This window comes from Callorhinus ursinus, unplaced genomic scaffold (genome assembly GCF_003265705.2).
Source record: "Callorhinus ursinus isolate GAN/ISIS: 27379988/994484 unplaced genomic scaffold, GSC_fseal_2.0 scaffold8, whole genome shotgun sequence".
NCBI lineage: Eukaryota > Metazoa > Chordata > Mammalia > Carnivora > Otariidae > Callorhinus > Callorhinus ursinus.
In genome coordinates this window covers 43,400,370-43,425,486 of record NW_027397070.1, presented here as the reverse complement: position 1 = coordinate 43,425,486, position 25,117 = coordinate 43,400,370, and the positions used below count along the sequence as shown (strand labels likewise).

At 36.9% G+C, this 25,117-nt stretch overlaps 1 protein-coding gene across 6 annotated transcripts in view; it reads right to left on the bottom strand.

Moving 5' to 3' along the window:
- PCNX1 (pecanex 1) overlaps nucleotides 1-25,117 on the bottom strand; it is a 151,553-nt gene that overhangs the window by 101,376 nt on the left and 25,060 nt on the right. For 5 of the 6 annotated variants that reach the window (XM_073895437.1, XM_025869773.2, XM_025869774.2 and 2 more), the window contains exons 2-3: nucleotides 16,334-16,542; nucleotides 5,775-5,880 (exon numbers count right to left, since the gene is read on the bottom strand). In XM_073895437.1, coding sequence (XP_073751538.1) covers nucleotides 5,775-5,880; nucleotides 16,334-16,542 — 315 coding nt within the window. Of the gene's footprint in view, nucleotides 1-5,774; nucleotides 5,881-9,323; nucleotides 9,433-16,333; nucleotides 16,543-25,117 lie in introns of those variants that run through there. The other variant, XM_073895438.1, reaches the window with a different exon arrangement.

The following is a 25,117-nucleotide window of genomic DNA, read 5'->3' as shown; positions in this document are numbered from 1 at the left end:
ATCCTGCGTGTATGGTACAGACACGCTAGGGCACGGGATCCCTCTGCATGCTCAGACTGACGGAGCCCACAGAGCAGGATGCCTCCAACGTCAAGCAATCCATGTCATACAATTACTATCATTTTTTATATTGTGTCATGACATGTTCATATTATAAAAAAAGCAAAACTGGGTGTTAAGTCTATCTGAAACAAATTTAGACTTATCAGGGCATATAAAAGGAAGGTTTGGGACCACACATTAATATATGCTACAAAGAGCAACCTAAATCTTACTGTCAAACTGTTAGTGTATCAGTATGTACTTTCCTGAGTTCTAGACAAAAAGTACTTCTTTGTAGACTGCTATAACATATTTAAAAACAAAAAACTAAGGGATCCACGTAAAATGCTTAGCACTAACTATAAACAGAAAACTAAAACCTATCGAGCTTTTAATGCTTATATTCCAGATGATGTAATACTCCCTGAAATCTTAGCCATCATTCATTATACTACCATAAAAATTATATAAACAAATACCACATATTCCACAAACAATTAAGGAAATCAAACATAACAATATGAGAGTTACTAAATCCACAAGTCTTAGTAACTTTCTATACCTGTTTTCAAGATATTTAAGAAGAATACAGTCAAGCAAATTTAATATTTTAGAATAAAATTAAGAATATTCATCTAATACTTTGTGTTTTACCAAATCTTTCTTTTTTTCTAAGATTTCATTTTTCGGGGTGCCTGGGTGGCTCAGTTGGTTGGGTGTCTGCCTTTGGCTCAGGCCATGATCTCAGGGTCCTGGGATTGAGCTCCTTGTCAGGCTCCTTGCTCATCAGGGAGTCTGCTTCTCCCTCTTGCTCTGTCTACTGCACTGCCTACTTGTGCTCTCTGTCAAATAAATAAATAAAATCTTTAAAAAAAGATGTCACTTTTTTTAAGTAATCTCTACAACCAACTGGGGCTCGAACTCACAACCCCGAGATCAAGAGTTATACATGCTCTCCTGACTGAGCCAGCCAGGCAGCCCCCAAATCTTTCCTTTCACTGATTCAACTGATAGAAGTATACAATAAAATTTGCTAAAAATATTAATATTGAGTCTGAAGGGGCATGAGGAACTTTCTCGATCTCGATGGCAATTAAGGGGTGTATACATATATAAAAACCCACTGTGCTGTACACTTAAGAAGTGTATACTATGTTGTGTAATAGTTATATGTCAGTGAAAAAGTGAGTAAAAATAAGCACATACAAACAGGTTAGAACTGCTACCTTTTGATGTGGCCAAAAAAAAAAAAAAAGAGTTTTGCAACATTTTTGAACAATTTATTAAGCCTGATGCTGATTTTTCCTAATTCTGCTTTCAATTAGCCATAAAAGGCATTGCAACTAGACAGAAAAAGGTCAACAAGCATTTTACTGCAAAATAAAATTTCATGCTTATCACACCTGCTAGACAAGTTATAGAATTAATATATGCTATTTCTCAACTAGAATAATACCCATAACTTCCTAGACAAAAAAAAAAAAAAAAGTAAGCAAACAAATAAAAATACCCACTTTTTATGCACATCCTTCTAGAAATTTAAACTTAAAAAACAACTTTTGAATACCGGTATAGCAGTCATTTGCCTGCAACCGCAAAGTGTTCCCTTTTCTTTCCTTAACAAGTTTCCCACTCTGTTCAGATGTTGGGCGTGTATCTTTTGATCTATGAGAAGTGGGCCCTGGTTGTGGTCAATGATCATGTGTCTGCTGGAGGGCTTCAGGGAAAGATCTTTGCATGCCTCAGGAGACGACAAGCAAGGACAACTGTGCCCACATGGCCACCTGCCTCTTATCTTGCATCAGGGTCAGGACTGAGGCTGCTGTGCTCACTGTGCAATCCTGAGGGACAAGCCAACCCTAGCCCTAACATGACTGAGCTGCTGAACAAATGCCTCCCATGCACCTCCAGTCTTGGAGGACACACATAAACTCTCATTTCTTCAAGTCACTTAATTAGTTGAGTTCTATTACTTGCTGACAAAAGCATTCTTAATGGATACAATGGGTAGGTTATATTTTACTCTTCATGCTTTTCTGTATTATTTAAATTTATCCCCCCAAAATATAAGAGTGGGGACTATTCGTGTCTGAAACAGACAACTCAGAATATGAACTACGGTACATCCAAATAGGAGAATGCATTCCCCAAAATGTCACCACAGAAAAACACTGAATGTCATTAACATTCATGATATAGTCAACAAAGAAAATCAAATTCCAAATAGCATGCACACTATAATCCCACCTTTCTTAAAAATGGTTTTTGATTATGACATTATGGACGATTTTTATTTTCTTCTGTTTGCTTTCCCTAAGTAGCTATTTGTCTAAAAATAAACATATTTAGAAAAGGAAAATTTTAAGGAAAAAAAGTGGTCTACACAAACCAAAATATTTCAGTTGTTTCTTCTCTTTGGTAAGTGCCATAGGAAAGGTCAGGAAGGATTATGGGTATAAGAAGAAAAGTTTCTTCCGACTAAATAACCATCAGGCAACGCCGCCTCCTCCATGAAGGCTTTGCCCCTCCTTCTAGCTGGAAACAATTATTCTCTCCTCTAAAATCATTAGTCCCTTTTCTGTACCATTCCTATGACTATTACTTTGTATCTTAGACTTACATTTTCTTGGTAAAATACATCATGTTTATAACCTTGGTTCCTTATAGCACATCTATCCTGACATTGTAAACTCTCTGAGGATAAGACCCACTCCCCACTCCATTCAAATAAATTGACTTGAAAGCTATTGGGCACTAAAATATATGAGGGAAGACAAATGACAGAAGGGAGGTACAGGGCAATAAAAAACAAGAAAAAAGAAAGGGAAAGGAAATAGAAGATGGAAGGAAGAAGGGCAGAGGCGGCAAGAAGAGTAATGACTAGGACATAGCCATCACGCTCAAGTTCACTACCTAGTGCAGAAGACATTTACATAAACAACTACGATAATGTATAGTAAGTGCTATAAGATAAAACAGGGACAAGAAGCACAGTGTATCCACTGGTAATATCTCCACCAATATACAAAAAGGCTGACTCTACTTCTTCACTTCAACTTCCCTAAAGGGGAACAATAATTATGTCAACCATTTATTTTGTTATAAATGGGATAAAACTAAAACACCAAAATCCAAGTAGCATAGTAACTTCCAGTATTTGCCCATTTTTATTCAAGAGTTAATATTTTAAGGAAAACCAAATTAGGTATGCTGTGTATTTATGTGCAGATGAGCTTTAATGACACTCAGAATGGGAGTCCCTCCCTGAAACAAGTAGGGCAAATTCCAAAAGACACGATGCCATGGTAGTTACGGAAGATGGCTGGCCACTGCTGCACCCTTTCAACTGTCCTACTGGGAAAAAAGGAAAAAAAAAAAGTTTGGCTCTCCAAAAGATTGTGGGAAAAACATAGGCTTAACTCCTTTGGTAATCTGACATTGCCAACATCTGTGAGTATGGACAAAGGCCAGGGTTAATTAAGCATACAAAACATGCAGCCATATTTAAAGACTAAGCCATTTCATTTCATAGAGAGACTGAGAAAGCAAGACCAACCAAAAGAGAATCAAGGATAGTAATACTTCTCTTTAAACTGGTATTGTAATAATTGAAACTTAAAAGGTATGGACTGGGGCGCCTGGGTGGCTCAGTCGTTAAGCGTCTGCCTTCGGCTCAGGTCATGGGCCCAGGGTCCTGGGATCGAGCCCCGCATCTGGCTCCCTGCTCGGCGGGAAGCCTGCTTCTCCCTCCCCCACTCCCCCTGCTTGTGTTCCCTCTCTCGCTGTATCTCTGTCAAATAAATAAATAACATCTTAAAAAAAAACTGTTATTAAAAAAATAATAAAAAAAAGGTATGGACCGAATTAAAATGTCACAGCCCTTTGCAATAATGTTTTATTTTACTAATTTCTGAGAGAGGGAGAGAAAAACACACACAAGCATGGGGGAGGGGCAGAGGAAAAGGGACAGAGAGAATCCTGAGCTCAGGGCTTGTTCTCACAACCCTGAGACCATGACCTGAGCTGAAACCAAGAGTCTGACACTTAACCAACTGAGCCACCCAGGCGCCCCACTGTTGTTGTTGTTTTTTAATTCTAACATTTCCCATCTGCTTGTTACAGAAAGAAGACAAATTTAAGGACATATCTGTTCTACACCACACTTAATCACAACTAAAACTGCAACCAAAAATTCATGGACTTGAAGTTTAAATCATGAAACACAATTCAAACAGAGGCAAATCTTCTACCAAAATATATTAGGAAACAAGACCCTATTCAAGATTTTGATTCACAGAATATGGTGTTTTCCCTAATACTGTTCTGAAATAGTGTAGGACTAAACAATGTGGAACAGTAATACTGTGGGACAGTCAGGGTAACTAGGTCTGCTACTTAATCATTTGCTAAATAAAGAGGCAGGTCTGATTCTACCTCTAAAGTTCTATTATCTGTATAGATAAAGATAATTAGCACCCACTCACTGAAAATCAACTCTGTGCAAGGCAGTCTATTAGACCACGGAGGAAAGAGGAAAACCTGCTCTGTAGAGGATTACACATTGCCGCATAATGATCACACACCAAAAACGAAGTGCTAAATAAATTCATTCATAAGGGCTCCATCTGCAAGAGAAAGAGGCAATACCACAAGGTCTCTGAAAATCTTGAGAAACGGGTGGTTATGACAAAAGTTAGAGTTAGGCCAGGAAAAAAAAAAAGGAAGTCTCTGGAACAGAAAGGAGGAAGAGTGATTCCAACCCACAAGCAGTGTAGAACAGTAGAAAGACTGCAGTGAAAATCAAGACGTGAGGGCTAGACCCTGATAAAACCCAGCTGTTTCCTCTTCTATATAATGAAAGGGCTGACAGAAGAACCCACCACAACCCGTAGTTATCTTAAGTTCGCCTATGACAAGACCTCGAAGTTTCGCGCCAGGTTTACTTTCTTATGCTTCTACAGCATTACTCCAGCTACCAGACTCATCTACTGAGAAGGCAGGCAGGCGTAAGTGGGACTTTGATTCACGTGGGAGATGTTCAACGAGAGACAGAAATGCAGCCGTGAAGGCCCAGCTGGGGTCAGAACGACGGTACAGCAGGTGTCAGCCAAGTTCTGAGAGCAGACTTTCAGAGTTACTATTTTAAGTTAAAAGTTACAGAACAGAAAGACAGTAAAGTTGGCAAAAGCAGATCTGTATTCTACATCTAGCTCTACCACTAACACCCTGAAAAGCACGATTTTGAGAAAGTTTTAAGTATAATTAACATACGTTATATTAGTTTCAGGTGTACAACACACTGCTTCAACAATTCTATACATTACTCGATGCCCACCATGATAAGTGTAGATTTTGAAGAAATTACATCTTTTTCTGCCGTGCTTAAGCTAGGAGTAACCCCTAACATCTATCCCCCTCCAATACCAAAAATGTGAAAGTTAGTAAGACGGTGCAAGCAAGGACCTAATTTTCCTAAGGGCATTCACCACAACTGTCATGATCAAAACTACCCTAGGCAATGAGCATGACATGCGTGCTCAGCAAAAATATACTTAATTAATGTGAAAACTCAATTAAAAATAAGAATACTAAAGAATGGTACTTATTAATAAACAATCATAAAAACTTACTAATCAGCACGATAAACCCAAACACCAACTGACTATTACAGAATTACTTGAGACCACCATCAAGAGAAGGGAAAAAGACAAAATAAAATCACAGGTTCCTACCTGGTTGCTTGGATCTAGGCCAGCATAAGAATTTCTTGAACTGCAACCAACTGGGGGTGTGGCCTCTCGAATGAACTCAGACATTTCAATCCCTCCACCAGGATCACTGTGGGGAAAAAATGAGAAAAAGAGAGTGATTGTCATTATTCTGCCACCAATGGTTTTTTATTATTTTTTAAGTTATACCTTTTCCTATAAAACTAAAAGGTTCTATTTCTAACAGAGCAAACAGCAATTAAAAAAAGATCATTCTTCATTTGTAAGTCTTATAATCTGAACTATCTTATAACCACATCATTACTTGAAAATATTTAAAACTCTCTCCCAGTCTATACCCAATCCGACTTTAGAAACTAGCCTTAGTTACAATTATAGATGCTAAATGTAGCGCATATTTTATGACATGTGCCATAAAACCCCTCTAGCAAAGACATGATTTGCCCTTTTTTTCCCAACAACAAGGAGAAATTGGCCATGGCAAACACAGAAAGTAATCAGATCTTACAGGGCCACTCTCCGGGAGCACAGTCTGACTGAGCTCGAGGAACATGCAAGAGAACAGTCCACCTTGTCAAGCTAACTCTATCTGTATTTTTTATGTTAACAGCATTTATATGGGATACTAACTTGTTTTACAGAAGAAGAAAGCTAAGATTATAGATTTTTACTGAATTAGAAGGCTTAAGTTTAAAAAATAAAATGATGTAGTAGAACAGGTATTAGAAAGACAAGAGAGAAGTACTAAGTTCAAAGAACGAAGACGTCTACACAGAGTACTTAAAGACAGGATCTAAAATTAGGGGGAAAGATCACACCAAATTTCAAAAAACTTAGAAAGTTTTATAATAAGGTTCCTCAGGAACATAACTTTCAGAATAACTCAGGTCTAAAAGTTACCATAATCCTATTTTTTTCCCAAAGATTTTTACTCATTCTACCTGGTACATACAAAGTAAGTACTTGATAAAGTTACTGTTACCAAGGATAAAAGTTCTAGTATACATGCTAGAATTATAGCAGATATAAGCTACCCTGCTATCCAGCATCTACTTCAATCATCTGGTTAACAACAACACCAAAAAGCAACCCAAAATTCTTCTGTTGAGCCACCTCATCCCAAACTCTCATATGGTTTTGGGTAATGTTGACCATACACTCAGGTCTAGGGGTGAGCACTACTGACCAAAGCCAATCAGCATGTTCCTTTCTTTTGGTCATAGAACTTAGTCCTAGAACAAGCACAAGACCTAACTCAGGCTAATATGAATCAGGCCAGGAGTGTTCTACTATTAAGACAGGTTATTTCTCTATATTTGCTAGTCTTAATGCTGAGAATATTTAAGGCCTGGCGCTGCTGCAGCCATTTTACAACTGTAAGGGGGGACGCTAAGAAGTCAACTGAAAAAAAAAAAAAGAGTCCAGCCTGGTAAAGGGAAGCCAGATCATGAAATGACTGACACTGCACCTTGCCAATCTGAAGACATCCCTCGCACATAGACTTTGCAGTAGTGTGTGCCATAAATTTCCATAAGCCTATTTCAATGAGGTATTCTGACAGCTGCAAGCAAAAAATACAAGCAAAATAGAATTTGCTTGCAAGTATACCTTCCATTTAATAAGTATTTATCACTACAGCTGTCTGAATTCTAGTGACGTTTCAGTATTAATGGTCTCATAACTATCGTGTGTCTGTTTACTTAATGGGTTCCTAACTCTAGGCCATTGACTGCGGTTAGCTAACTCATGTTTATTAAAGAAAATCAGCTAACTTGTTATCCATTTATACAAATAAAATATACTGGAACTCAGTTACAAATTTGATAGCAATTCAGCATGCAAATGTCCATGTGTGAGAAAAGTGAAACATGCTCAAGTTTGTTAGCTGTTTGGTGTTAACTCATACAGGATACATAGGCCAGAATGAGAAATCTTTTTCTAATTTGGTAAAATCATAAGTGTGTACGTAGAGACAGCTATCATCACACTGAATGAGTGGTGAGTACTAACCAGCAACATCACTGTTCTCTCCACTGCTCTCCAGAATGCATTCTCTAAGTCAGATTCCACGGAAATCAGAAGATGGAGAGCAAGGTAAAGATTAAGGAATAAAATATTCAACCCCAGAGAAAAGGATAGAGAGCCCTCACCTTTCCTAGTTTATATACATCAACTCTATTGGTATATAATTCACATATCATCCAATTTATCCATTTAAACTTTGCAAGTCAATAGTTTTTAATATATTCCATAAAGTCATGCAACCATCACATTAATTTTTACCACCTCAATAACAAACCCCTTCAGCTATAACCCCCCTACCCTTCCCATCCACCCCCAGCCTTAAGTAGCCAGAAATCTGTTTTCTGTCTTTATAGATTTGCCTATTTTGCATGTTTCATATAAATGGAATCATAATATGTGTGGTCTTTGTGATTGGCTTCTTTCACTTAGCCTAATGTTTTCAAGGTTAATCCATGCTATAGCAACTATCAGTACTTCATATTTTTTATGGCCAAATAATACTGCATTGTATGGACAGAACACATTTTGTCTATTCATTCATCAGTTGATGGACAATACTGCCTACTTATAGACAAGTACAAATGATTACAATCTGAAGGTAAAGTTATTATAAATAACAAATATTTACTAAGTACTTAATACATTCCAGTAATAGGGGCATGTGCTTTATTTGCATTTTCTCACAAAATATCCTCCTAAAATCTAAGATATAAATACTATTATCCTCATTTTACAGATGAAAAACCTGAAAACCAAAAGGTGTAAAAATCTAAGAGTGAACAACATAAACTGAATTGTTGGTATATGGAGTTCAGGTGGGAAGGGAGGATACAAATAATATTTACATAGTACGCTACAATTTGTTGTATCTGTTTTCTCCTTCCCACACACCTGAATGTAGGTACGTATAGCCAATGAGAACTGAGACAAGATTTGAACACCTTGCCCATACAGCTCTAAAGTTTACTGTAAAACACCAATACTTGTCTTTGAAAAAAAAAATAAGCATTAAAGTTTTCTTTCCATTTCAAAACCAAAAATAAACACCATTGTCTAAAAACAGGGTTTCCTAACCTCAGCACTATTGACATTTGGGCCATTTCATTCCTGATTGTGAGGGACCACCTTGTGCATTGTAGGATGGTTAGCATCTTCCCTGACCTCTACCCGCTGAATGCCAGCAGCACTCCCCTCTGGTTGGGATAAACAAAAATGTCTCCAAATATTGCCAGATGTCTCTTTGTGGGGAAAATCACCCCCAACTGAGAAACAATGATCCAGAACCAGTGCCCAGTGGCCAACACTGAGTGGGAAGGAGGTATTAAAGGGAGCAAAAAAAGGATGAATGAAAAAATGGATAGCTCCTTTTGTAACAAAATAATCCTCTAGCAAAATTACCATACCTCTCTTTCTACAAATTCAGAAGTAGGTGTCCTAAATATAGCTAAACACACAAAATGGCTGAGTAAGAGTTTTCTTTATTAGCAAGACTTGCAGATTTTTGGCAATGGCAATTTCAGCACATACCTGGAAAGTATAGCAGTTTACAATTCTCACAGAAGCAAAGTGGTCTACTGCAGTAAGCAATACACCAAATTCAGGGAATCTCTACCTTTATGCCTTAATTTCCCCATCTGTTAAAAAAAAAAAATACCAGGTACACGGAGAGGCAGAAAAGCAGAAGGGGTCTAATCTGAATTATAAAGGAGACTTCACAAACTAATTTGTTGGTTATTAGTATCATTAACTGCTCAGGCTTTAATCAGAAACTTCACAGCACCATTACAGTACTAAATTTACAAATCTAATCTAGATCACAACAATGTTCATAAAAGTATAGATAAAAACAAAGTTCTTAAATCTTCAAAAAAATTTAGCCTAAAATTTGCCCACATATAGTTTAAATGGGTCCTTAATTTACAGTAGTTCAAGCATTACCGCCATTTGAAACAGAAAATACAGTCTCCAAAATATTTGTATTCAAATCCTAAAATCCAATGTGCTAATTTCCTCTCCTGAAACATTAGAAAGGTAATACAAATATTAATGACTTTCATTCTTTCTCTAAGATAAAGATTTAAAAGGATTTTTGAACTGCTGTACCAGAGCCAATGACAACCATAAGGCTCAAGTAGTCCTCCTGCATTCATTCATTCATGCAACAAACTGACAACTATACTGTACCAAGCACAGTGATACGCTCTGGAAATGAAAGTAGTTTCCTGTTCATTTCTTCTCCTCAGAATGGAATGTGAGTCCCAAGTGGGAGGGTGGGGGAAAACAGATATCAAGAACAAAAAACTACAACAAAGATCTCATTTAACGGTGAAATTTCAAAACACTTTAAGATTAGAAAAAGACAGGGATATAAGCCAATACCATTTTACTTTAACCACGTGCTAGAAATCATAGCCCATGAAAGTTAAACAAGTATAGGACTAGAAAGGAAGAAATAAAACTGTCATCATTTATAGAAAATCAAGAAATACCTATAAAGTTTCAACATTAATAGGGAAGTTTAGTGAGGCTTCTGGGTGAAAACTAAACTGTTATATTTAAAGGGGAAAAAAAAACAGAAAAGGTAATTGTAAAACATTTCTGTAATAAAAAAGCTATAAAATAATTTGGCAAATTTAACAAAAGCTATGCAAGTCTTTTAATGAAGAAATGATAAAACTTTACTGAAAGATATTAAAGAAGGCTAAATAAATGGAGAGATTCAATATTGTAAAGATATTGATTCTCAGCAGAGGAATCTACATATTCAATGTAATGTCAATAAAAATCCTAAGTTCTTGTAGACTGTCCAACAGGCTCTAAGTTTTATATCCAAAAACAAAGAGCCAAGAATAATAGTCACTCCTGAAAAAAAAAAAAACAAAGTAGGAAGTCTGTCCCACCAGACATCAAAAGTCACATTATGAAGCTACAATGACTGGGACAGTGTGGTAATGGCACAGGCACAAACAACCAGATCAACAGAGCAGGACAGAGAGCCCAGAAACACACCCACCACATGCAGAAACTTAACTTACGAGAAAGTGAGTGCTACACATCACCAAGGAAAAGAGTCTCTAACAAACACTGACTAAACCAGTTACTTATAAAGAAACAAGAGTCCAATCCCTACCTCACACTACAAACTGAAGTTTGAACTGTAATGCAAAAACAAAGGAAATATGAAACTTAAAGGAAGATATAAGAGCATATGTTTCTGATCTTTGTGTAGGAACTAAGTGCTTAAACAAGACACAAAAATGCTAATTACAAAAAATGGTAAATCTTAAATTTAAGAATGTATACTAATCATAAAACCCCTTAAGGAAAGCAAAATGCCAAGCCACAAACTGGGAGAAAATGTCTGTAATGTATATAACCAATAAAGTAGTAGTACCATGAATTTATTTTTAAAATTCCTATTACTCAACAAGAAAAAGACAACTCCAAAGAAAAATGAAACAAGACATGAACAGATTTGGAAAGAACAGAAAAACTAAATGGACCAAATATGTATGATAAGATGCTCAACCACATTAGTAATCAGAAAGTTTAACTGAAAGTCTCAATGAGACACATTTAACACTTATTTGAATGGCAAAGTTTTAAAGCTTATCAAAATCAAATATTGATGAGGATATGGAACAATAAGGACTTTCACATGTTAATGGTGGGAATATAAACTGGTACAATCATTTTGGCGAACAGGCTGGAATTATCTAATAAAACTGAACATGAAAATACCCTATGAACCAGTTTATATTCACTAGATATACACATGTGTACCAAGAAACACATATAATAATGTGTCTTCAGAACACATGGATAAATAAAATGGGTAAGTAAATTGTAGTCTATTCCCCCAGTGGTGGACTATGCAACGGTAAATATGAATAAATGATAGTTATAAGCATCAACATGAATAAGCTTATAAAATACAATATTTCGCACAAAAAAAGCCCCTCAGAGGAATATATACAGTATTATTCTCTTTAAGATATCCTAAGGCAGATAAAATTAATATGTTTAGTAATATGTACAAAGACTGTATCACAAGAAAGAAAAGCAAGGGAATTATTAACATAAAATTCAAGATAATGGTCACTCTTGAAGGAAAAAGAACAGAATAAATGGGAAAGAGGTGCATAAAGGCTTGGATGGTATTTGTATAATAACCTATTTCTTAAGTTTTGTGGTGGGTATTCAAATAGTCACTTTATTATTATTCTCTAAATTATACTGAATGATATGACTGATAAGGTGTTTAGAAATACATACATTTCACAATAAATATTTTTAAATTAAAAGAAAATGGAAAAACAATAATGAAAGGAATTAAAAACATAGGGGCGCCCAGGTGGCTAGGTGGTTAAGCGTCTGCCTTCGGCTCGAATCATGATCTCAGGGTCCTGGGATCGAGCCCGGCATCCGGCTCCCTGCTCAGTGGGGAGAGTATGCTTTTCCCTCTCCTACTCTGTCTCTCTCTCTCAAATAAATAAAATCTTGAAAAAAAAATTTTTTTAAGGAATTAAAAACATATATAATATCCAGAAAAAATAAGAGTTAACAATTACTGAGTGATTACTATATAAGAATGGTTCTAGGGGTGCCTGGGTGGCTCCCTTGGTTGAGCATCTGATTCGGTTTCCGCTAAGATCATGATCTCACGGTCCTGGGATCAAGCCCCATATCGCTGGGCTCTGTGCTCAGTGGGGAGTCTGTTTGAGGATTCTCTCTCCCTTGCCCTCTGCCCCTGCCCCCTTAAAAGAAAAGGAATGGTTTTAAATGCTTTATATATATTATCTTTCATTCATTCTTTGTATCCTATATCATAAGATATAGTGCTATTATTTGCCTCATCATTCAGATGAGAAAGCCAAGGCATAAAAAGCTTAAGCAACTCCCCCAAGGTCATATAGTCAGGAAGTGATTCAAGCCCTAGCAGATCAAGTGCAGAGCCTACATTCTGTTTGTTTACCCATAATACAAGCGTATGCATTTCCTAATAAAAATAAAATAGACTTAAAAAATACATAAAATCCATAGAAAAAATGAAATTTTATGAGACACGTGAAAAAATGGATATATACACCATGTTCCTGATGAGACTTCATATTTTAAACGTTGAGTTCCCTCCATATTGAATACACTTATCAAGTCTAATGGAATTTTCTGGAGGATGAGCAAAGGGAGCATCTCACAAAAAACTATGTACAGTTGACCCTTGAACAACACAGGTCTGAACTGCGCAGGTCCACTTATATGTGGATTTTTTACATTTTACAGTACTGTAAATGTATTGTCTCTTCTGTATGATTTTCTTAAAAACAATGTCTTTTCTCTAGCTTACTTTATTATAAGAATACACTACATACATTAATACATTTAACGTACAAAATATGTTTCAGTTGACTGTTTATGCTCTCAATAGGGCTTCTAGTCAACAGTAGGCTTTAGTAGTTAATTTGGGGGGGGAGTAAAAAGTTATACATGGATTTCTTTTTTTTTTTTAGATTTTATTTATTTATTTATTTGAGAGAGAGGGAGAATGAGAGAACATAAGCAGAGGGAGAGGGAGAAGCAGGCTAGGAGGGAGCCCGACACAGGGCTCGATTCCAGGACCCTGGGATCATTACCTGAGCCAAAGGCAGATGCTTAACCAACAGAGCCACTCAGGGGCCCCTACACATGGATTTCTGACTGCACAGGGTGAGGGGTCTGGCGCCCCTAACCCCCTCATTGTTCAGCGGTCAGTTGTTTATACATGAGAAGAACCAAGATAACACTGAAACAGAAAAATACTGAAAAGGGATTCACAATGCTAAATATTATACATATTAGTAAGCCATAAAAACAGTACAAAATAAAAAACAAACAAAACAAAAGAGAACAAAACAAAACACCAGTTTGGTATAAACAAAAGAGAAAGAGATCAATGAGGCAGAAAACAAAGCCCAGAAACTGACATTAGTACATATGAGTATGCTACATGAAAAGGAAAGCATTTAAAATTACTGGGGGGAAATACATTATTTACTCAATAGTGTTTGGACTAACCTAAAAAACAAAAACAAAAAAAGAATGTTTTCAGTTTGAATACAATTTAAGAATGAAAAATTATAAAAATGCTGAAAGTAGACACAAGCAAACATTTAAATAATATGGGGGAAGAAAAAATATCACACACTTGGTATCAAAGGCAGAACTAATAAACATTCACAGAATACCACATAAAAATAAACTGTGGCATATAAATAAAATGCTATAAACTGAGGAAAAGTATTTGACAAAAAACGTAAAGAATTAATATCCTTCATAAATACCTTCTCCAAATCAACAGCAAAAATTAACCACCAACAGAAAAATAAACAATTCACAAAATATGTGACAATAACAACAAAGAAAAATATACCCATTTAACTAATAATCCAAAAACTTAAGAGGCGCCTGTGTTGCTCAGTTGGCTAAGCGACTGCCTTTGGCTCAGGTCATAATCCTGGAGTCCCAGGATGTTGTCCCTCCATCGGGCTCCCTGCTCAGCAGGGAGTCTGCTTCTCCCTCTGACCCTCCCCTCTCTCATGCTCTCTCTCTCTCTCTCTCTCTCAAAAATAAATAAAATCTTAAAAAAAAAAAAAACTTAAAAATTAAACAATGAGATAGCTACCACAGTTTTGTCTAAATACCAAATACTCAATGTTGTCAAAGTGCAGAAAAAGAAGCACTCAAATTGCTGGTCATGGTAATTAGAAGGTAAATCTTTGGAATTTGGCAATATATATTGAAAAATTTAAAAATGGGTATAGCTTTCTAGTGTTCTACCTCTCCTACATTATAATTAAAATTTTAATCATTTAAAAGGAAAACATCCCAGGGGGACCTGGCTGGCTCAGCTGGTAGACTGTGTGATTCTTGACCTTGGGGTGGTGAGTCTGAGTCCCACCACTGGGTGTAGAGATTACTTAAAAATAAAATATTTTTTTTAAGATTTCATTTATTTATTTGTCAGAAAGAGAGAGAAAGAGCGGTAGGCAGAGGGAGAAGCAGGCTCCCCACTGAGCAAGGAGCCCAATGTGGGACTCAATCCCAGGACGGTGGGATCATGGCCTGAGCCAAAGGCAGAACCTTAACCGACTGAGCCACCCAGGCGTCCCAAAAATAATATCTTTTAAAAAAAAATTTAAACATCATAGTGATCTAACATACAAATTTAAATTTAAAAAATAATTAAAGTAATGAAAATCAAGACAGTTAAATTATGACATACCTACAAAATGGAATACTGTGCAGTTATTAAAAATAGTATGCAGAAATAAATGCTTTCACTACTTCAAATATTTTCTGAGTACCTATCAGTGACTCTGTTTTAGAACCTGGGAATAAAATAGTTCATAGGAAAAACAAGGCCCCTGCCTTCAAGAAGCTTATAATGCAAACAAATGATTAAGTAAGATAATTTCAGGTAGTGATTAGAGCTATGAACAAAATTATTACAGAGGCGAACTATTTGCTCAATGAACAAAAAGGGTAATCATGTCAGGGGTGGAGGAAAACATAATTGAAAAGGGATAAACTCGATGTACTGGAAAACAGAAACATTTCCTATCTTAAAAGATGAGTACCCACTTTCTTATTATACTGAGTGGAAACATCGCAGAGTGGTTAAAAACATGGACTCCAGAACAGAGTCCCTGGAATATTTCATCTTTCTCACCCAAGTTTCCACATCTATAAATCAGGAATAATAACAGCATCTACCTCACAGAACTGTTTTGAGGACTATTACATAGAACAAGTGTTCATATAGTAACTGTTCTTTGAAGACTTATTATTAGTGGTACCTATCACTTCTAGGAAGTCACAATAAGCGTCTGATTATGGATAAATAAATCCTTTGGTCAACAAGAGGAAGGGGATGAGGCCAAGGCAATGAAGAGAAATGTCAACTGAGAGCCACAGGAGGACGATTCAGCTGGGAGGGGACAGAAAACCTCCAGGAGGTGACATCTACACAAACGTGAATCCTAAGAGGTCATTTATGCAAAGATGGAGGGAAGGGACAGCGAAGTTTCTAAGGTAAGAATATATAATTGAAAAGTATTTACAACAGATTAAGTGAAAAATGCAGATTAAAAATGTCAAGTAAAATATCACAATGTGCTTAAAATATATACACATTTTACTTATACGTATAAATAAAATATAAATGCTAAGATTTATAAGCCATGCTTTAAAATTATTTCTTTACACGGTTTTTCACTGGTTTTGGTCTTGGTGTGAATAACTATTTTACAATTATAACTGTTACTGTTCTAGCATGTTATTTGGTAATAAGGCCAGGACGCTTATTTAATCCCCCAGATAAGCCAGTTAGCTTTGCTGGGGTCTAATGTGACAATCTGTACTTGTCATCATACCTCCTGTGGCAAGACTAACACTGCCTTAAAACCACATATCAGAACAGAGGAACAACACAATAATAACATCATTGTACGCATGCATGATCCCCATTCTTACAAACTGAGCAGCATGGGTTTCCTTACCTCGGTCCATTACTGTCTTTTCTTCTAGATGAACAGTTGCCTTGCTCAGCTTTGGCTCGCTGATCTGGGAACTCATTTGCGTTCCTATCTACAACTTCTCCAGCATCAAGTGCTCTGTGGAGTCGATAGTTGACCATCTTCAGAACAATGAAAACAGCAGCTATCACAGGACAATAAACTGCTACTATAATCATTGAAGAAGGAAGAGCCTTTAAGAGAAAGAAAATATACGCATTTAAAAATATTTTATATTTTATTCAATTAGAGAAATTTGTAACTAAGATGACACACACACACATTCACACACAAAACAACAATCATGTTATTACTAGCACTAAATTATAAAAGTGTAAGACAGCACTGCCCAAAACAGTAGTCACTAGCTACATGCAGCTATTGAGTATCTAAGATATGGTTAGTATGAACTGAGATGTGCACTAAGAATAAAATAACACTGGATTTTGGAGATTAAGTATGAGAAAAAAATGTAAATCTTAATTTTCATATTGATTACACACTGAAATAATGTTTAGATTATTATACCGGGTTAAATAAAGTACACTACTAAACTTATTTTCATCTGTTTCTTTTTACTTATTTTTAATGTGGCTACTAGAAAATTTTAAATTACATATATGGCTTGTGTTACGTTTCCACTGGAGAGCACAGTATAAAGTCCATGCCTAAAAGCTTATGATACAATTGAAGAGTTAGGTATCACATTACATAACACATGAGTAAGACAAGATTGTGGTCCAAATATATATATAAGCCCTATTTATGTGGTCTCTGTAACTCTCTTCAGGATATAAACATTCTTTGCGTTCTAGAAAGTTCTTCTAGTTAAAAGTGTTAGAAGAATAACCTTTGAATTGTGATTGAAAATTCAGATAAGACATGGGAGACATGCAAAATCCAAACACGGTTTCTTTTAAAATACTTGAAAATTGTTGCCTGACAAATTAAAGAATACAGAACAGAATCAAGCAAAAAAAACAGATTAACTGAAAAAACTCAGAAGCTTCCTGGGCACGAGGATTGCAGACCCATCACACCTGAGGATCTGCTGATGTGGGTCCAGGGGTGACAGGCCTGGAGACCACCCCACTTGTAAGGCATGGCCTCAGAGATACTACTGGCAGAGACTATAAAACTAGACTCAATTTATGCCCAGTTTCACGAGACACAAATCACTCCCGGTGTCTATAGCTCTAAATTTCATAAGATTTAACCTCAGTCATCTGAGAACACAGCTCCAAATTTGCTTGGAAAGGTTACTTTGAAATGCTTGAGATGGTGAAACTAAAAAGGTCCTGGTGAACCAGGTGGGTTCAGAAGACAAACATGATAAAAGTTTAAAAAAAAAAAAAAAGTTATTTGGTAGGGAGAGAGAAGGAAAATGTGGGTTGGAATTGGGAGGGGGAAAAAAAAGTAAATCAAGCCCACAGTTTACTACTTTCGAGTTGGATGTTCTATTTTCTACTCAAACTTACCCATTTATTTTATACCCTATGGTTTAAATGTGTAAGCCCTGTCAATGGTTACTCTGGAGGTATCTAGGTGACAGAGGAGAGCTGTGCTATAAGTTTCACTTTTCCCAGGGGGGATAAAAATGTATGGACACACACTGGGCTGTTGTGTGACTTTATTCAAACTTGTTCTCTACTTACATTACTTCACTGGGCTCTCAGCTGACCCCAGGACGGCTGAAGATACTAGTATGATCATAAATGAATCATAAACCTTCCCTGTAACTACCTTACTAATATTACAAGAAAATTTTAAATGGTGTCTGCCTTTACATAATTTCAGTGTGGTTCCCCTAAAATCAAACACCAAACAATTGAAGACCAGTTAGGACACCTATTCCTCAGTTTTATGTTTATACACCAAAAGTGCAAACCAAGTAGCATTTACTATTTGCTTTTATATTTTATTAGATATATTGATACTGTGTTTTCAAAGAAAGATTTTCAAAAACATTCGTAATTCTATTATCAACAAGCACCAGCTCATGGGAAAGCTGGTTCTTTTCCTGAAAAAAAAAAAAAAAAAAAAACTTGCACGAGATAAAATTGCTTATTTTTCTGTTAAAAATACAATTTTTGTATCCCATTCTACAATCCAATTCTAAATTAAAATATCTCTTTTGAAATCTTTTGGCAGGTACCTATTTACGTATTTTTTAAATATTTTAACTTTTTTTTTTTTTTTAAGTTTTTTAAGTAGGCTCCACACCCAACATGGGGCTTGAACTCACCACCCTGACATCAAGTCATATGCTCTACCAACTGAGCCAGCCAGGTGGCCCTGGCAGGTACTTACTGACTTAAGGTTAATTATGTTCTATAACAAACAATACTTTATTTTTTTTAAAGATTTATTTATTTATTTATTTGAAAGAGAGAGAATGAGAGAGAGAGAGAGAGCATATGAGAGGGGGGAGGGTCAGAGGTTCGAGAAGCAGACTCCCTGCTGAGCAGGGAGCCCGATGTGGGACTCGATCCCAGGACTCCAGGATCATGACCTGAGCCGAAGGCAGTCGCTTAACTAACTGAGCCACCTAGGTGCCCATATAATTAGAAGAAAAGCTAAAATATAATTAGAGGTAAAAGCTAAAATTCTAATAGTGATAAAAAGGTTTTCATATTAGTTTTCATCTTTTACAGAGACATGATCTATATTCATCTCAATAATGGATGACTTAGCAAAAGATCAAGTTCTAATCAAGGCAGTTTCTCACCTTACTCCTTATTTGCAAAAAGTTAAAAAATATCTCAGCTCTCAATTACACATCCCTAAGAACGGCACCAAGTATAATGGCTGTTAGATAACTCTAGATATTCAGATCAAATATAGACCCCAGGGGCGCCTGGGTGGCTCAGTCGGTTAAGCATCTGCCTTCGGCTCAGGTCATGATCCCAGGGTTCTGGGATCGAGTCCCACAGCGAGGATCCTTGCTCAGAGGGGAGCCTGCTTCTCCCTCCACCTGCTGCTCTCCCTGCGTGTGCGCTCTCTGGCAAATAAATAAATAAATAATATCTTTAAAAAAACAAATATAATAGACCCCCAAAACAGTGGTAAGCCTCCTTACTGAGAGGAGGCTTACTGTGTTAGATACTTTTAATAAGATCATCTCTCTTAAAAGTTGGATGGATAGAAATGCCAATCAAAACTACAATGAAATATTACTACACACCATTAGGATGGCTACTATCAAGGAAGGGAGGGAGGAAAGATGAGAAAGTAACAAGTGTTGGCAAGGAAGTGGAGAAACTGGAATCTTTGTGCCCTGTTGATAGGAATGTAAAATGGTGCTGCCTCTATGAAAACACTATAGTGGCTCCTCAAAAAATTAAAAGTAGAATTACCCTGTTTGATCCAGCAATCCTATTTGAGTACTTATCCAAAAGAATTAAAAGCAGGACCTCAAAGAGATATTTGTACACCGTTGTTCACAGCAAAAATATGCACAATAGCCAAGAGATGGAAGCAATGCAAATGTCCATCAGTGGATGATAAACAAAATGTGGTCTACACATATCCTAGAATATTCTTCAGCCTTTAAAAGGAAGGAAATCCTGTCATATGCTACAACACAGATGAACCTTGAGGCCATCTGTCAAGTGAAATAACTCAATCACAACAAGACAAAATACTGGGTGATTCCACTTATATGAGGTACCTAAAGTAGTCAGATTCGTAGAAATAGAAAGCAGAATGGTGGTTACCAGAGGCTGTCAAGAGGAAGAAATAGAGAGTTGTTGTTTAATAGGTATAGACTTTGTTTCACAGTATGAAAAAGTTCTGAACATCCAACACACAACAATGTGAATATACTTAACATTACCAAATAATACACTTTAAAAAATGTGTTAAAATGGTAAATCTTGTTATGTTCATAGTTTAGTCCCTTAAATTCTGATAGTGTATCCTTAACATAAAAAAAAAACTGTGATAGGTTCAAGCTATTCAACATGCCAAATATATTTCTGATAGGACTCCTGACAAAGACACTTGGAATCACAAAAATAATCATAGTAGATTTATCACAGTCATGAAATAAATTTATCTTACATTTCATTTCAAAAATCAAGTAATTCTCCCCTATGGCTAGCATACTGCATGGCAGAAAAACAATCTTTTATACAATGTGCATCAGCAATGTAAAGACATATGCTCACTATGCTTTGTGTTAGATTCATAATTTTCACTACTTTGAACACCAGTGAATCAAAATCTGGAAGCATACAGTTAACAAATAAGTATTTCCTTAATAAATTTGTAGCTATTCTCAGTCAGAACTGATTTCAATGCAAATTTTCCAGTTCATGTTACAAAGTGATTATCAGCTAATACTTAGTAACAACTAACATACTTAGTTATCAACTGACATCTAATACTTAGTGATTACCATGTACCAGGCACATTTCTAAGTGCTTTATGTAAATTAACTCATTTAACCCTCATGATCACCGCATGAAGTCAGCACTGTGATTCTTCTATTTTTACAGATGGGGAAACTCAGGTACAAGGAGATAAGTAGGGCGCCTGGGTGGCTCAGTCGGTTAAGCGACTGCCTTCGGCTCAGGTCATGATCCTGGAGTCCCGGGATCGAGTCCCGCATCGGGCTCCCTGCTCACCAGGGAGTCTGCTTCTCCCTCTGACCCTCCCCCCATCTCATGTGCTTTCTCTCTCATTCTCTCTGTCTCTCAAATAAATAAATAAAATTTAAAAAAAAAAAAAAAGGAGATAAGTAACTTGCCCAAGGTCTCAGAATGAGGTATTAAGGAGCAGTTTGACTCCAGACTCCTTGCTCTTAATCATGACACTTACCTGCCTCTAAATCAAAGCCTGGCAAACTTTTTGTTTAAAGCCAAACAAAAAGTATTTCATGCTTTACAGGTCATAGGATCTGTTGCAACTAAATTCTGCTGTTAGCAGTGTGAAAGCAGCCCTAGACAATACAGACAATATATGAACACACAAGCATGGTGTTTCCCATAAATAAAACTATTTATGGACACTGAAATTTCAATTTCCTACAATTTTCATGGCATGAAATATTACTCTTCGATTTTTTTCCAATCACTAAAATGTTAAAAAAAAGGGGGGAGGCGGGCGCCTGGGTGGCTCAGTCATTAAGCATCTGCCTTCGGCTCAGGTCATGATCCCAGTGTCCTGGGATCGAGCCCCACATCAGGCTCCCTGCTCCACAGGAAGCCTGCTTCTCCTCTCCCACTCTCCCTGCTTGTGTTCCCTCTCTTGCTGTGTCGCTGTCAAATAAATAAAATCTTAAAAAAAAAAAAAAAATAAGGAGGGGGCACCTGCGTGGTACAGTCAGTTAAGCAACCAATTCTTGGTTTCGGCTCAGGTCATGACCTTAGGGTCATGAGATCGAGCCCCACGTCAGGCCCCATGCTCAGCACAGAGTCTCCTTGGGACACTCTCTCCCTCTCCCTCTGCCCCTCCCCCCCATGCTCTCTCTCCCACTCTCTTTAAAATAAAGAAATCTGAAACCAAAACAACAAAAAACAAAAACAGGGGGACACACCTCTGCTTACCCTGATGGAAAATCCCTTTTCAAAGAATATAAACGGATAAGCTAATTCCTACCATGTGCAGAACAGTTCCCTATCTATACCACCTTTTGTTTCTGGCAAACAGAGAATGCGGAGGGAAAAGGGAGGAAGAAGGATGGGCGTAGTAGAAAATAAGTGTCAGGGGCGCCTGGGTGGCTTAGGTGGTTAAGGGACTGCCTTCGGCTCAGGTCATGATCCCAGGGCCCTGGGATCGAGTCCCGCATGGGACTCCCTGCTCCGTGGGGAGTCTGCTTCTCCCTCTCCCGCTGCCTCTGCCACTCCCCCTGCTTGTGTTCTCCTGCTCTCTCTCTGTCAAATAAATAAATTTTAAAAAATCTTGAAAAAGGAAGGAAGGAAGAAAGAAAGAAGAAAGAAAGAAAGAAAGTCAATTAGGGGTAAGAAAAGAGGTTAGATCAGAAAGGAAATGAATTAAGCCTTACAGTTTTCACATACAGGCTGACCCCAAAGAACTTTAAAAAGGCCTTCATATCATAATTATGGCTCTAGGAATTCAGGCCTCTTTCCACAGTCTCCTTTGGGGGTGGAGGTAAAGCATTCCAGGTAGATATTTCGTTTCAGAAGACAGGGTTGCAGAGGGAAAGGGAAAAGTACTCCCAATGTTGAGATGCATGCACACTTTCCCATAGAAAAAAAAACAAAACACACACACAAAAATATAATTTTCTGTAAATCCAACTATACAGTAAGTCAAACTGATTTCAGAGGGCCAACTGGAAACCTATGTAACAAACTCTGAATACATCTTCCCCAAAGGCAACTAACAGATTTACAAGTGAACCACTAGAACTTGAGTCTACTCATATTTCTGCAGAAGTTTGAATTTTAGCTATGATATTTTAATATGAATAGAATCATGAAAAATACTAGATACTATCTTTTAGATCTGTTTATATTTGCATTTTATATTTATGTCACTCTATAGTATATATCTGTATTTACATTTTTAGCTAGTTGAATGCTCTTCTTAGGGAAGTAACATTTAAAATTACATATTACCCAGATGAAAAGAGACCAAAATAATATAGTACATACAACTCATCATCAACATATATGCACCAGGAGCTAAAGATGGGCCGTTTAAACTATATATGAGAAGACAGCACGGATATGAAAAGCAAGGAGGAAAAACCCCTAACAAATAAAAGTAAGGATACATACTGATGGACTAAAATAATCATATATACCTTATAGGATTTTTCCCATACTTTTATTTTTTCCAGTAAAAAAAATATTTATGGGGGCGCCTGGGTGGCTCAGTCGTTAAGCGTCTGCCTTCGGCTCAGGTCATAGTCCCAGGGTCCTGGGATCGAGCCCCGCATCGGGCTCCCTGCTCCACGAGATTCTCCCTCTCCCACTCCCCCTGCTTGTGTTCCCTCTCTTGCTGTGTCTCTCTCTGTCAAATAAATAAAATCTTTTTAAAAAATTTATGTATAAATATAATTTTAATAAACATATTTAGATATACTATTTCAAAATATATATTCCCAAATACAATTAGCCAATAATGTAAATGATATAGATGGAATTAGTGATTCACAGAAATCCCTTCCCAAACTAATCCATCCTCTCCTATGTGTTGAAATGGCTTTCTAAGGAGATTAAGATACCTATTCCCAAGCTAACAAGCAGGAGCCAACCTAAAGTACAATAAAAAATAACTAATTCATCTGGAACTTTTAACTGGTTATTAAACTGTCAGAACAGCAAATAAAAACGGAAAGGTAGAGATATTTATGCATCTAAATTAAGGACTCGTACAGGTTTATCTTTCAACATTATCCAGATGGTATTATCTAGAAACTGAACTCCATTCTTTTTTTTTTTTAAAGATTTTATTTATTTATTTGAGAGAGAGAGAGAGAGAAACAGCATGAGAGGGGAGAAGGTCAGAGGGAGAAGCAGGCTCCCCGCTGAGCCGGGAGCCCGATGCGGGACTCGATCCCGGGACTCCGGGATCATGACCTGAGCCGAAGGCAGTCGCTTAACCAACTGAGCCACCCAGGCGCCCCTGAACTCCATTCTTTACCAAAAAAATTCCCCAAATGAAATCTGAAAGAATTATTATCTAAGAACATAACTTGAGAAGCACCAATGTTTTGATTTACAAATGTTTTCTGAGTAAACCAAATCACCCTAGAAAGAGAATAGGGTATCCTATGCTAAGAACTATCTTGATTCATATTTCCTTTCATAAATTAGTAACTTGACATTGTGGTGTATAAATCATTCTTTTATTAATCAATCTAAATAAATCCTTGACTAATTTGATAAAAACAATTCAGTAAATTGAGAAAATTCATTTAAGTAGTAAATATGAGGACCAGAAGCTGTCTCACAAAGTTCAACTTTAAATAGCTTGACCTATTTCTTTATTCCATTTGTTTCTGATATATTCTACTGAAACAATTTTTCCAGGATTCATAGTAAGTGAAAATAAGAATTCATTAACAAGGTCTGCCAACATGACTTTGCAATTTTGAAAAATAGCAGCTAAGTTATTACCTCACAAAATGTCAGCTGTGGATATATCCAATAGGATTATCTTTAGGCCAATACATATAAAATAATGGATTTTGAGGACGCCCAGGTGGCTCAGTCAGTTAAGTGTCCAACTCTTGATTTTGGCTGTCATGATCTCAGGGTCATGACATCAAGCCCCGCAAGGGACTCCACACTGGGCATGAAGCCTGCTTAAGATTCTCTCTTCCTCTCCCTCTGCCCCTTCCCCCCGCCCAAGCTCACGCTCTCTCTCTCTCTTAAAAAAAAAAAAAAAAGTAAATCAATAAGATGTATAAATTAAATGCATACTCAAGAATATTAACAGAACCCATTATGTCATTTTGGCCTAAGCTCACTGAATGTGCTTGAAACAGAAAGATGGTTATTTACTGCACGCTATATAATCCATCTCTATCTTTAAAAGTAAATGCTAGGGACGCCTGGGTGGCTCAGTCGGTTAAGCACCAGACTCTTGATTTCAGCTCAGGTCATGATCTCAGGGTGGTGAGATCAAGCCACCCCCCACCCCCACAACCCAGTCGGGCTCACCCTAGGTATGGAGACTGCTTAAGATTATCTCTCTCCCTTTGCCCTCTGCCCCTCCTCCCCCTACTCATGCACACATGCTTTCTCTATTAAAAAAAAAAAAAGTAAATGCTAAAATCAGGTAAGGTATAATACA